Source organism: Atractosteus spatula, chromosome 3, assembly GCF_055471065.1.
Source record: "Atractosteus spatula isolate fAtrSpa1 chromosome 3, fAtrSpa1.hap1, whole genome shotgun sequence".
NCBI lineage: Eukaryota > Metazoa > Chordata > Actinopteri > Semionotiformes > Lepisosteidae > Atractosteus > Atractosteus spatula.
Window position 1 is genome coordinate 64,165,721 of NC_142708.1, and position 13,869 is coordinate 64,179,589.

A 13,869-nucleotide genomic window follows, 5' to 3' on the forward strand; every position below is an offset into this window, starting at 1 on the left:
GATAAGAACACCTGACATTTTAAACTGAAGCTGGGATCCTTGTATTTGAAAATGCAAGTGTAGCTCAGCCTTACAAATTAAGACAATTTCAATACTTTTTTAATTCCATTTTCTTGGCTGGCACATATGATTCCTTTGCCTGTGGGCACACACTGACCCCTCACCACAAGCGCTGGCCTGGAAAAAGATTACCAGCGTTTGGGTAGGTCACTCATGAGACCAGGGAACCTGCATGTGGCCAGTCTTCTGCAGCATCAATTATTAATCCCTGCTAAGTTGTATAGTGAATCAATAATTAATATTCAAAATATACATTTTAAATTCAGACTAAGCTTTGAGTCTCAACTGAATTACAGTGCAACGGAGCAGCTCTGTGAACGGCTCCTCTCTATGACAGCGTCAAACCCAGACCCAGAACCAGCATTTTCGAGCAAGTCTCAGCCACCACCACGCTCCTTCTGAAAAATAAAAACTGCAGCCTGAGTTGTACCTCATCTTTGACTAGCTCTTCACCTTATTTTTATTTTTAAAAACTTTTTTGGAAATTGTGATTAATTAAGACGTTGCAAGCATGACCTCATTTTCACAGCTGTCTCACCTGAAATCTGTATTATGCTGAAGGCCATTAATTTTACTTAGCTTCACGTCATGGGGAGGGCAACACCTAGTTTGAAAAATGTCTAATCATAAAACTTCATTTGTGACTGCTTAATTACCTTTGGAAGTATTTGCATCACAGGGCCAAGATCACCTTTAAAAGAGTTTGTCAACTCCAGATCAAGAACATTTTAAAATACATTTATTTGCTTTCTGAAATTACCCTTTACAGTTTGTGATGAAGTGCTTTGTACAAAGAGATTACAATTGATGGAAGCGATCACACGCGAGTGTTTACGACGCATTGCTTTAACACTGCTCTGAATTTCCCAGCGAGCTGGTCTCTGTGGAAAAGCCACACCTTCAGAGGGGTTTAGCAGATTTATATTCAGAGAGGGGCTATTTTTAGCTGATTTTGCTCATTTAAATGTTGAGTTTGCCAATAGTATTTATAGAAAGATAAACTCTCGGTGGGGTGTCTGATCTACCACTTGTAAAAACACCCCCATCTTCTGCCCCCCAGCAGAAGCATGGCCCCACTCTCCCAGTATTCTACTTTGCATCCGCAAGGCCTGAGCAGAACTTCAAATCGCAAAATATAAATAGCTGAGCTCCAGAATCAAAGAGAATGCACATTTTTAAACAAACAAAGCAGAAGAAACAAAAAGAGCAACTCCAAAGCTGTGTTTAGAAAGAAATCATCCCAACATCTGCACTTCTTCAGATCAAAAACACATATTCTCTGTAAACAACCTCAGACACACGCATGAAGGTGAAAGCAGGTCAAAGAAAGCAGAATAAAAAACAGTTAAGCGTCACACTAACACGGGTGAACAAAACTCCTTTCAAGACTCCAGTAAATAAATACAGATTATATGCCATCAAGAAGCTACTGTGTGCCACATATTCAACTGGAATCCAAAGAATGGAGTACCTCCTAGCTGGTCTTGCACTGACCGTGAGAATTTTGCTCATACCAGCAGAGGTGGATTCACAGTCACACCAAGGCTCCTCAATGTGCAGTTTCTAGTGAGAAAGCCAGGGCGCGAAGGCAGGAGAAATGGTATTGTTCACTGACACAGAAAGTAATTGACCTCATTTATGAAACATTGTGGCCATAAATAATTGAAGCTCGTGACTCACCCTACAGTATATTTTATTTAATTCCAAAAAAATATCAATCAGTTGCAGGAAGGCAGCATACTCTTGTGATGGAACAAGTAATAGGTTTATTTCATGCTGAAAAAAAGGAAGAAAGAAAACACAACGTTTCGGCCGTGGAGCCTTCTTCAGGTGTGAGCACCTTTTCAGCATGGAATAAGCCTATTACTTGTTCCTTTGCAGCCTACGCATGCTGACGCAGCTACCCACCTGAACTACTATACTCTTGTGATTACAAGTCCCGAGACTATCTGAAATATTGCACAAGAATATCTGAAATAAACAGGATTTACCTTACATCAACTCAGTCATTAAGGTAGGGTCTCACCGGGAACTACTGGAATAGGTGCCCATTGCCCTTCAACGCTTTACTTTTTTCCTAGATCAAATAATTAGTAGCAACAAGGTAGAATGTAATTCTTTGAATCTGCTGACCTGATTCTTGCAAATTAAGGCGCCAAGTGTTTCTGAAGGAGATGGAGCTGGGCCAACGCATGTTACACTATCCTCCTTACTCATGATCATCCTTTTCACTTGAATTATTCGGAGAAACCTAATGGCACACCACACGCCAACTGTCTGCTCTTCCCTGAGAGTCATCTGAAATGTAAAGCAGCTAGAGGAAATTAGAAATATGTCTAAACTGTACCTGTCAGGCTGAAAGGCACACTGCAGGCACTGCAGCCAGGCAAACATCTCCATTAAGTTATCTTCTACAGACGTACTACAGTCGCCAGTCGTCAGGCTGACCAGAGAGAGGGCAGCCACTATGACCAAGACAGAGATGAACAGCTCTTCCAGATGGGGCTTTTGAAGTGCTCAGCCAACATCATCAATGACTTTTGCTAGGAGGCTGGGTTCAAACCCTAGACCTGTTCATTGCCATTATTTATTCCTGAGCCATAATGTGTTCAGTACCAACCTGCTGCTGCTAACTCCCATTCCACTTTCCAACAGTTATGTCTTGGTGAACCAATATTTTTACATCCTCACAATTTAATAACCAAATGAGTGTTCCACTTTTAGCAGATTTCATAATAAACAGCTGCAGTTCCATATAATCAGAAAGCATCTTCCCATGCCATTTTATGACCATATCTACTGTAGTTCCTCTTTCATTATTAATCAACAATGACAAGTCTTCTTAATCTCAAGTCCTCCTGAAGTCCTGTAAAAACAAAACTAGACACACTTTTATATAGAAAATAATAACATTTTTTTCTGTTCTGTTCAAAATCAATAACACTTATGGTAGCACACTCTCTGTGTTTGAAAGGAGGTTAGAATATAAAAGAACTGCATCACTGAGCAGGAACTCTTCTGTCTTCTCAGAGAAAAATTATTTACAGGACAGAATCCAAATTATGCTCCACAAGGGGCCTGAAGACAGCTGCGAACTCACACAGGACTCAAATTCATGTCAAATTTCTTCCAGAAATGTGCCATTGTGTAAATAAAGACAAGTTCATCCTGATAAGGAAGGGTAATAGCAGATAGACAAATGGCAATTGTGTAACCTGATGCATCTGGGTTGCAGTGATGCAGTGAGTCTGGGTACAACTAAAGCTGCACAATTATTTTTCTGCTGACATCTGAGCCTCCTAACAGCTCTACTTAAGCTCATGATAAGCGTGAACGGTTATACAGATTAAGAAGAATAAACAAATACCTGCAAGTAGAAACGCTGAGATGTTTTTTTTTCTGAAATTTGCAATGTCTCATTTTTTTTAAATTCAAGATTTCATTTAAGAAAACGTTAAGAGATGTTTAAGAAAGTTGCTTAAAATGCCATGTTTATAATAAATCCTTAATCTTTATATTTACTGTTTTCCCTTGGGTATAACATGGAAAGCAGATATCCCAGGAACAGAAACTGTTTAGGTGTCACGTGGACAGAGACAAGGGAACTGAGAGAAGGGGGAAGCTGGAATGATCAAATCAGTGCTTTGAAACTAGTGACTGGTTTTAATCACAGGCCAGCATTTCATAGGTAAAAAAGTGCTTAGCTGCAAGCAACAGATTTCAATCATTAATTAACTTTTGGTGACTATGGTTATCACGGGCCCTGATCAAATACTACTGCATATCCGTCACACAGTGCTACATAAACAACATGTACTGTATATAAATCTTACTGTGGAGGCTGAAGTAGTGGGATATTATAAATATCAGGCTGAGACTGCAGAAGAATCACTTAGCACAGAGGAAAATGACAGTCCCTGATGGGCTCAACAGCCTGTTCCTGTCATAAACATTTTTTATGTCCCTACACAGGCTTACAGCTGCCCATTGGTAAATTTCATTTCAGCGTTTTAAAATGATAACTCTATTGATGCGATAATGGCAGGAATTGGCAGAAGGTGGGGGGAGGGTGATTTCTGTACTTGGAAACACGGAGAATCCATTCAGGACTCCCAGGGGGTGAATAACAACAGGCAGTATTGGTTGCCACTGAAATCCCTTTTAAGAAAGCTAATGATCCTGCAGGCTAATGTGTGCAACCTCCACTGTAAGCAAACTCTTTTTATATTTATTTCTCTAAAGAAGTACAATCTAATGATTTTGATATGGAGCCAGACAGGCTTCGAGATAGATAACGTGTCCCTGTTTTATTCAGGTAACAATCGACATTGCTAATCTACTTCAGTAATGAGGTTGGGGGAGGTATTAATATTGTCTCATCTTTCTCATGATAAAACATTTATTGACCGCCTAAATCCACTCTTATCTGTGGCTTCTTTTAACCGCTGAGAAACTGGCAAAGAGCTGTAAAACAAAGTCAGTTTTAAAGGTCGCCGAGTTTCTGTGTACATGGTTAATGGAATATATATTGTAATTGGTGACACATTTCAAATGTAATAAGGTTACTATTTTATAAGGGATTTTACAAAAATGTGAAAAGGGTGTAAGAAACATTAAATTACTTGAAATTGTTACTAAAAATATGTTTTAACATCTTAGGAGCTGCAATGTCCCCAAACTGTATATTCCTTCAACAACAAATTCTATCCTCTGTTTAAAAAATGCCCTAGCAACAAAGCTCTCTATGCAATGTAAAAGTATGTGAGGCAAGTAACACTTCAAGACGGAATTTTACAAAGGTGGATCAAAGAAATGCTTAGAAGCTGAAATTCCGTCTGATGTGCAAGATGTACCAGTTAACCCAGTGATGAATAAAGACACTACAGTATCTGATTTGTGTACTATAAAACTGGCGTTAAAGTCAAGCCTATGTTACTGGTCTGTTAAATCCTGAGAGTGGTCAGAACACCCATACAGTATTAACATTATCATCATTACCCAATGCTGACAAAAGATACCATTTAACAATACCTCATCTCAGATCACAGTCGTTTTTGGTTATCAGACATTAGAAGATTGGTGTGGATTAACTAGGAACTCTTCATAAGGAGAGTGAGGAACAGAAATGTTTGCAATTGAGTGACATTTGTTTACATGTGGATGTGTGTCACTAAGCAATGGAGCAATGGAGAAGCACATTCATGTTCTACTGATATTAAGTCTAACAATGAGTTAATTTGTGATTTCCCTCTGGTTAATCTGTATGATAAACATAAATCTTGATGACGAACAATAGTGAGTAGTTGGAATACCATCTGTGTCAAACTGTTGAACAGTGTAGAGACCAGATTTGCCTATGAGCAGTTTTAAGGTCTGTCCCAGACTGAGGGAGGACAGCATTTCACCACAAATGAGAAGCACACCTACAGTAGATGAGAATTCATAAATACAGAAGGACAGTGTCGATGGTGGGGATGCTTACAGAAAGGAAATACCCTAAGGCTACCTGATACCATTATATGGTACAAGCTCTGAGTGATTGATTGCAGTCAGCTGGTTAAGTTTCACAAGAAGTTTCTTTTTTAGCCCACAGGTATCAATCAAACTTGATTTTCTCATTTTACACTTCCTCCATTTGGAATTAACCACCAAATGATTGGACTGACCAGTGAGTATTAGTCCATCCAGCTGCAATACCTCCTGTCCTAACAAACACTCAAACATTTACACCCGCATACTAGTAGATTCCTGATACTGAGCAGTTTGTGGAATGTTAACGTAAATACGAATCATTAAACCCATGAAGGCCAGTATAGGTGCATAAAAACACAATTCATAAAATATACTGACCAATCTGTAATATGTAACTAATTCTGTAAGAATGGATGTAATTACGTAATGCAATAAAACATTTGCTTTTTCTATTTTTCCAACCTCACTGTGTTTTGGGCCCTCTGAGTGATGTTAAACTGTGTCCTCAGTAGGTTCCAGATCATTAGCACTGAGTTCTGAAGCTTCATGGCCTCTGCTGCTGCAGCTGGCTTGAGGGGAGGAAAAACAGGATCCCTGCACTCCTGTCCAGCTGGTACGACGACGAGCCTTGCAAGCAGCCTGCTATCTCTGTGTCCAGCTTTTCACCCATGGGACTGCAAGCCAGCGTTCGAGTACACAAATAACAAAATAAAGTTTTGTTGCTGTGTTTTTTTAAGAAGCTCTAAGGTGTGGTGCTGTGTGTTTGATATACTAAATACCACATTTATCACCATCGCTCAGAAAGATCCTGAAAATACCGACAGCAATAACCATCCCTAGAGCCAGCTCCCCACTGTGCTGTTTTAAAGCGAGCAGAACGAGACCACAGGGTCAGTACATTTACACAATAAAATCACATTATTAAATCATATTTAAGCTATTTCCTAAACCCAAAATGGCTGCACAACTGGGATGAGTGAAAATCGTATCTTGTTTTCTAGACATTGAGCATATCAGAGGAGGGCCTTAACACTGACATCCCAAGAATGACTACTCGCTCACTGGCCAGCAACAAAAGATCTCTGCTTTCACTGGAACTGATGAATAGCTTTGACTTGAGCTCAGGCATCCTGGAGCAAAGCACACCCCTAAATGGGACCCTCTTCAGCTGATGTAATCAGTAAAGAAAGACAACTACTAAAAAATGGAAAATCTAGAAATATAATAAATCGGCTCACTAATAAGTCTTTGGGTGACTGGTGAGCTTTAAAAACAAAATAATCTGTTCGGAGTACATAAAACAATGTTGCATTGGAAAGAGCTGAAACTAACAACACTCATTCTTTCCAGAAGAGTTCCAAATCTTAAATTTTACTTACGCCCAAGCAAAGTTATTTTTTAGATTTGATTTGGGAACAGAAATGACTCACTAAGGCTTCACTCCAAACTTGGGAGCATTTGGGCACAATCACTCTGGAGGCAGAAGAAGAAGGGCCACTTCTCTCTATAAGGAGTGGTGAGTCTTTGGCACAATCTGTCTAACAGCACTGTGGGTAATGAATTGATTAAACTGTTTATAAAGCAGCCTCACGACACGATTCAATCAGTAAGAAACCGAATAATCAATGCGCTTTTATGATCTCGTTTTCAGGCAGAGGTCTGCTGCAGAATCGGTTATTTCAGCATGAGGGCAGGCAGAGGAGAAGCCCTGAAAGGTGAAGCTGTCTGAAGTAGAATGGCAGTGCAATTAATGGAGCTTTTACTGCCACAACAAGAGCTACACAGAGCCAGCAAAGGGCTGGTATTATCAACACCGACAGCCCTCTCAGTGCTGCAATCAGAACATTTTGTTTGGAGTGGGAAATGAAGGAAGAGAGTAAAAAGTACGCTCAGGTCCCTCTGGAACAGAAAAGCGTTCTTATGTCTGACAAATGGAAAAGGCTTGTAGCAAAGATGCAGGGGGGCCAAGGGCCTTTCATCACATTTCGAAAGGAGCTGCCCTCTGCTGACCCCTGCCGGACCCTCACCTGACGTCTCGTCCACTCGCTCCTCCACCACGTGGTCCTTCTGGTGGACCCACTCGCTGTTGCACTTGAAGTAGATCTGCGTGGCCGGCGTGGCCTTGCAGTAGAGGTTGACCGGCTTGTTCTTGACGATGTAGGCCTCCTCGGGCTCCAGCAGAAAGTAAGGCAGGGGCTCTGGGGGATCGGAGGGGAACGTCTCCGGCAGCTCTCTCAGGAAGTCATCATCTGGAGATGGGGAGACAGAGGTGTATCAGTTCACTGCGCCAAGCAACAACCACACGATACGTGCCAGCTTCCTCATTTCGCACTTTTTCACCAAGCCTTAAAAAGCTGCGCTCCACCAACCAGTCGCAAATGACGAGCCCGTTTACTCATTTCCGGAGTAGACATAAAATGAGTAAACGTGATTAAACACACGCAAGGAGTAATCCTAATGAGTCTACAAACTATGGCGCATCATTGAACAGCTTTTGCGTGATCACAAGCACAGAAGGACAATATAATCCCAGCCCTCAGCTTGTTAATGGTGTGTTAAGGACAGTCCAGCAGAGATCTGACAGAGTAATTGATTATAATACGATGACTAAGGATTAACTCAGGCCTTAGACATTCTTGCATTGTAGTATTACTAGGTCTTCACATAAACTCTTCTGGTCTGTGTAAAATACAAAAAAATGTCAGACATAAGCTACAAAAAAAGAGTGATGCTATTTCCACTAGAAGAGCCTTCACTGGGGTCCTGTTCTCAGACCTCCTGAAGAATCTGTCCCATAAGTGTCCTAAAGTAATCCTATACCCCTTAAAATGTATGTATTTGTTTCAGTAAGACTCCATAATAACTTCACTACAGCACAGCGCACTTCAACTCTTAGGGCTAAAAACCATGTACTTTAGTGAACACTGTAATATGGAATGACCTTTCTAATTGTTTTCCAGAACTATGTGAATTTTCTTTCCAGCCCTTAACGGAATAAAATACTATTTCCTCTACAATCTATCATTTGAAGAAGAGAACAGACTAATCTATTTATAAGGCCAACCAACAGACATAAATTATTGATTCAGGCAGGGAGGAATCAGATGGGCTTGCCTGCTCATTCAGCTGAAGGTATATCAGTACATCAGTAATTCATCCCTTTGCCTCCTTTTTTCCTCTCTATGGCAGCATGTCTGACAGCCCGGCTGTCCAGCAAGAAGATATGAGTTATTAAGCAATATGAACTATAAATATAACAGGCTTGCAGTTATTTCAGCATTAATCTTTTTTCAGCTTTAATCTGAACCTCAGGAAGTGTAGGGTGATGAAGGTTTCTAGCAGTGAGCAGTGAGTTAGATGTTCTTTGAACAGATACAATTGCACTGCCTGGGTCAAGCCAGAAGGGGGAGCCAACCCAAAGCCGCAGTCCCAGGTACAAGGCAACCTAAAGCCTGAGATGTCAACCTAGCCGAAGAGTTTTATCTTGAATGAGCCAAGGGAGAAGACCCTAATGTGCTTTTATATATGTGTGTGTGCGCGCATATGAGAAGGTTTGTTCTGTATGTGCTTCCACAATCATGAAGAGACTGAAGCCATAATTGGAAATGCTGGAAATACAAAGCTGGCAGTAAGCTTTACATCTGAACACTGCACCAGGTTTCTGTTATTGAGAAATCAGTCTATGACAAGGGAGCGCAAAAGGACAAGAAAATAATTATATTGTTGTTCCACCCTGTGGGCATTTTGTGTAATCATCTTTTTCTTATTTGAAATAAACCTATTTTTTAAGAAACACCTACACCTGATGTGAAATTAATGCTAAAACAGATTGTATTGCCAAAAGGCCTATACTATAATAAAAAACTAGTCTGAATTACAAGAAAAAAGTCCAAAGTAACTTGTTTTAGCTATAGGAAAACCTGAAACAAATCACAGAAACTGTTAATCCCATCTAATGTGTGGCACATATTTGTCTTGCTGAATCTCTTGCAGATATCATTGCCCCCATCTCATTTTGCCTTTCCTCAACAAGGTGCATGTACAAGTGATTTTCAGTGAGGTACAGTTCTTCGATGACTACAAGCTAAAACAGAAATGTTTTTCTTTCTTATTGCTAAACCTCCATTCCTTTAGAAGAACAAAGAGGGCTCTAATCTTTGCATCCTCCCTTCCCCAGCCTTGAGCTTGTGAGTGGGTCCTAATCAGACTGCAGGAGTCAGGAGTTACAGCTGACATCCTGAACTCAGCCTGAGCTCTCCCACAAGCTGAGGGGCAAATCCAGCTCTCCACAGCCCAAGTGCTCATGTCCTCCTTCTCCCCTGTGCCAGCCACCCTCTGTGTGCTACGGGCAACATAATGACACCCAACACTTCAAAGCAGCACCTGCTCGGCCCATCTTTAGTTGATTTTTTTCATGCTTCAGCTTGGTGACAGGCGATGCTGTCAGCGGAGTTATGGAGCCTTCATGGCTCCTCAGCTCTTTCCTGTGCCATGCAAACACAAAGACAAACCCCGACACCAGCGTGGCGCTTGTTTCTCTGCCGGATAAACCATCCGTGTCCTCGCCGAGGCAGGGGGCAGAGGACTCACCCCTGACCTCTTTCCTGAACAGCACGCTGTGTGAATGCTAGCCAGGGTGCGTTGGATCACGGTCTCTTCAGGAAGAACCCTGGGTGGGTTTGCAGGAAAGGGCCCTGCCTCCCAGTCGCTGCCTGTCTGGTCTTACACCAGCCGCACTGCCAGCTGTCCCGAAGCCCTGACAGGGGTGATGAGGACGCTTTCCTCTTGGCTGTCGTTCTTGTCATTATCTATCCAAGGGAGCATTGCTTTTGTCTGAGCCTCTGCCCCTGAATTATGTCAACAAGCTTAAGACTGCTGATTTATTTAACCCCTTAAATAAACACATATAGGGTTTTTAATTGCCTGCTACCTAACATACCTGGACTTCACTTTCTTGTTCAGTTAGAGGATCAGGCATAGTGTCATTGTTGCAGTACTGACAGATGTTGGTTAAAATATGTCGACTCCACTTTGCTTAGTTTGCTAAAGTCTACTATAGGTGGACAGCAGCCAAACTGAACACAACGCACAATCACAATATCAGCTGTAGGAAGTATATCGCTACAGAAAGTCTAGTCAGAATGGGTTTTGACTTTGCAAAGAGAAGCATATGCTGGACAGCTGTACAGAACCTTCTTTAGCTCCCTGTTCCACATCCAGCACAGATACAGTTTAGTAAAGAGTTCCAAATTGTACACACGACCATTGGTATCCGAACTGTACTGCAAGTATGCGATGGAATATGTTAAAAAATGATTTACTGTAAGAAGCTTAAAGCAGTGTACACATATTAGCTGGAGACAGTAACTCCAGTAGTCAGCACAGAGCTGTAATTTTCACATTTTGTCTTGGACTGACATCAGATCTTGTAAAGGGAAAAAAGTCTTTATTGCAAGCAGATTATAGTCAGAGCCTATAATCAATGTCCAGTGGTGAACAGAGGAATTCTCACAACCAATTTAAGATTTTTTTGGAGTAGCCCTTACTGATACAGCACAGCAATCCAAGTCATAAAGAGCATTGAAAAGTGAGGAGGCCACTCAGGCCATCACATTTGGTTGCTAGTAGCTAATTGATCTTAAGATCTCATCTAGTGATGGGTTTGGCATTGACACCATGGCTGGGTATCTGGTTTAAGATCTCTAATCTCTTTATATAATTAAGTGCCTCTTGTTTGTATTATAAATGGATTTATCCGTACGCACATGTATTTGTGTAGGATGCACAAATGAATTTTTTGAAAAAATGCAAATCTTTGGGAAAAAAAGCTTTTACAAATACAATAAAATCTGGGATCAGCTTTTTTATAAGTAAGCTTGACGTATTTTATACAGATGTATAAAATAGTGTATATGCGTGAGGTACTTTTTATTCTTTTGGCACTGCACTATTGATACCCTGCTGGTAATATAATTACAGAACAAAAACAACTTAGTTATATTGCTCTAATGCCAACAATATTGCAGAGCTGAATCAATTAATGGAAAACAAAAAAAAAACACTAAGGCACTTTTTCTGTATCTGCCTAAAGGTATGTGGGTTTGCCACCCACTAAGAAATGTATAAATTGCACTACACTGCACAGCCACAATTAGTGCTCATAATGGCTGACACAAGGTCAGCAAATCATTAATCCTCTGGGAGTGGAACTTCCTTCTCCCCGTTAAGGCCTTACTTTGCTTTGACACATTAGTAGCCGAGATGCCAGAGGCCCGTGACCCACCTTTAACCCACCTAACTAATTAAAGATGGACGCCGCACAGGCAACCGCTCTTTTCTCTAAGCCTATTCATTCCCACCCACCTTCAGGCTACGGCCATCAAGATTCCTTTCAGAGGGTTTCAGCGCAAAATCCAGAAAGGGCGTAGTTTGCACTAGCAGAAAAGCAGTGATCACAAAGTAGCTCCACTTCTTGTGCACTGGGTGTACAGTCAGTTGAAAACCCAACTATCCTCTCAGCACGTTCCTATTCCTGTCTATTGCCTTTGCTCACAGCATGTTGCTATTCCTATATATTTTAGCAAAGTCTGCAGTTTGTTCTCTCTGGTTTCTGTAGGTCCTCTTCCAACAGCTATAAACACAGTTATGAAACACAACAAAGTGCATGTGAAAATGCCCAGAAGAAGAGAGGGCAGTGTCTCTGAAGAGTAATTAACCAGCCCAGCAGCAAGAGAGTTTCCATTCCTGCACTGGCCTTTGTTACCAGAGAATCGGACAGAGGGGGAAGCATAGATATTGATTGTAGCTGGGCCACAACAACAAAATGTCATTTTTTTTTAAGCCAAGAAAATATGTTGGGATTTCTTAATAACGGGGACTGTGCATTCAAGTCAAGGGCTCTACTTGCAGTTCCTGCTCTGTGAGGGTGACGTGTCGAGCCTGGGCTGTCAGCGCTGTGTTCACAAGCGCTCCAGGGGTCTTCGTGCTGAAAGGCCTTTGTGGAAGTTTTGGATATAATTTAAATTGAGTGCAAATATCTGCACCCTCATCTGCGATGAAAAGTCAGTTGCCATATTTTAACAGGGTATTCCAACACAGCACAGTCCCTGGAACGGGGAAGACATTCTCACTGGACAGAAAAAGGCTGTTGGCGCCCTTTTTAAACTGTGGACTCTGTGGACTCGGAGTCAGCGCAGAGTGTTATTCCCAGACAAAAAAAATGTTAAGTTTAAAATGTTTAAAATCTTTAATGCCAAAGAGCTTAGAAGAGAGATTAGGATGGACTGTTTCCTCATACTTTGGCTTTCAAGTGAAACACATTTTTTGCTTGCTTTGTCTATAAAACTGATAGAAACAGAGGGTGGGATTTCAGAAATGGAGAAGATAAAAGACGTGATTTAGGTAAAAATTTACCTGTGGGTTAATCCACATTCAGACTCAAAGCAGCGGCATGAGGGAGAAGAAAATCTAAACAATGATACAGATTCTAGAGCTGTTTTTTGTGCGAAACAAAACACTGACAGAGAAACCAAACAGCAAGGTGTCCCAGGAGGCCTTTTTCCTAACTCTTCCCAAATAATGAAACAGTTCAGAACTACTGTAACAACAATGTACTGTAGTTCCCATGGTCGAACAACAAAACACATTCATCCTTACAGCTTACACACCTTACAGAACTGCACTATTCACTATTTCAGCCCTGGGACTCAGGGAAGCAAAATGACTTGGCCACCCTAAAAAAATACAAATAATAGAATAAAATAAAGAAAAACCTCTAACTAAAAGCCCACTTTACTGTACTATAAAACATATTTTGTGGAGTCGTTAAACCATTTTGCAGAAAGATATAAATTCCTAAGTAGGCAAAGTGGCTTCTTATGGAATAATTTTAAATCACATTAGGGCTCCATTAGTGAAACTCTCGGAAAAAGAAGTATCTGTCAACTGCCAAGCACAGCCAGAAGAGGTCCATAAAATATGATAGCTTGCTCATTAAAGCCCAGGCCTTGTAACCACTCCTTGAGCTGCTACAACAGAAGGCTCAGGACTGTGTTGCTTTTGCTCAACACCAGAAAAAAGCAGTTCTTGTGTGCTTCACACCGGATTACTGAACTCATTCGCTCACGTACAGGTTTCATCCCTAATGAGGGATATTTATCAGAGTGTGCATGGCATAACGTAGCTCTCTACATGAGGACACTTTAATGGACAAACAAATGTGTTTCCTTATTTTTAGAAAACATACCATTTCAGAATAATTTAATTCTGATCATTCTGACTGGAAAGGGCACTTTTGGGGTGAGAGGAGATTGTCTGCTTCAAAACACAATGCTGCAC

General features: G+C 41.1%; 1 protein-coding gene across 1 annotated transcript in view; it reads right to left on the reverse strand.

Moving 5' to 3' along the window:
- The window catches only part of LOC148838163 (netrin receptor UNC5C), a 178,758-nt gene that overhangs the window by 74,929 nt on the left and 89,960 nt on the right, over nt 1-13,869 (reverse strand). Inside the window, exon 2 of the mRNA XM_088911356.1 lies at nt 7,560-7,781. Within this exon, the coding sequence (XP_088767482.1) occupies nt 7,560-7,781 (222 nt within the window). The remainder of the gene's footprint in view (nt 1-7,559; nt 7,782-13,869) is intronic.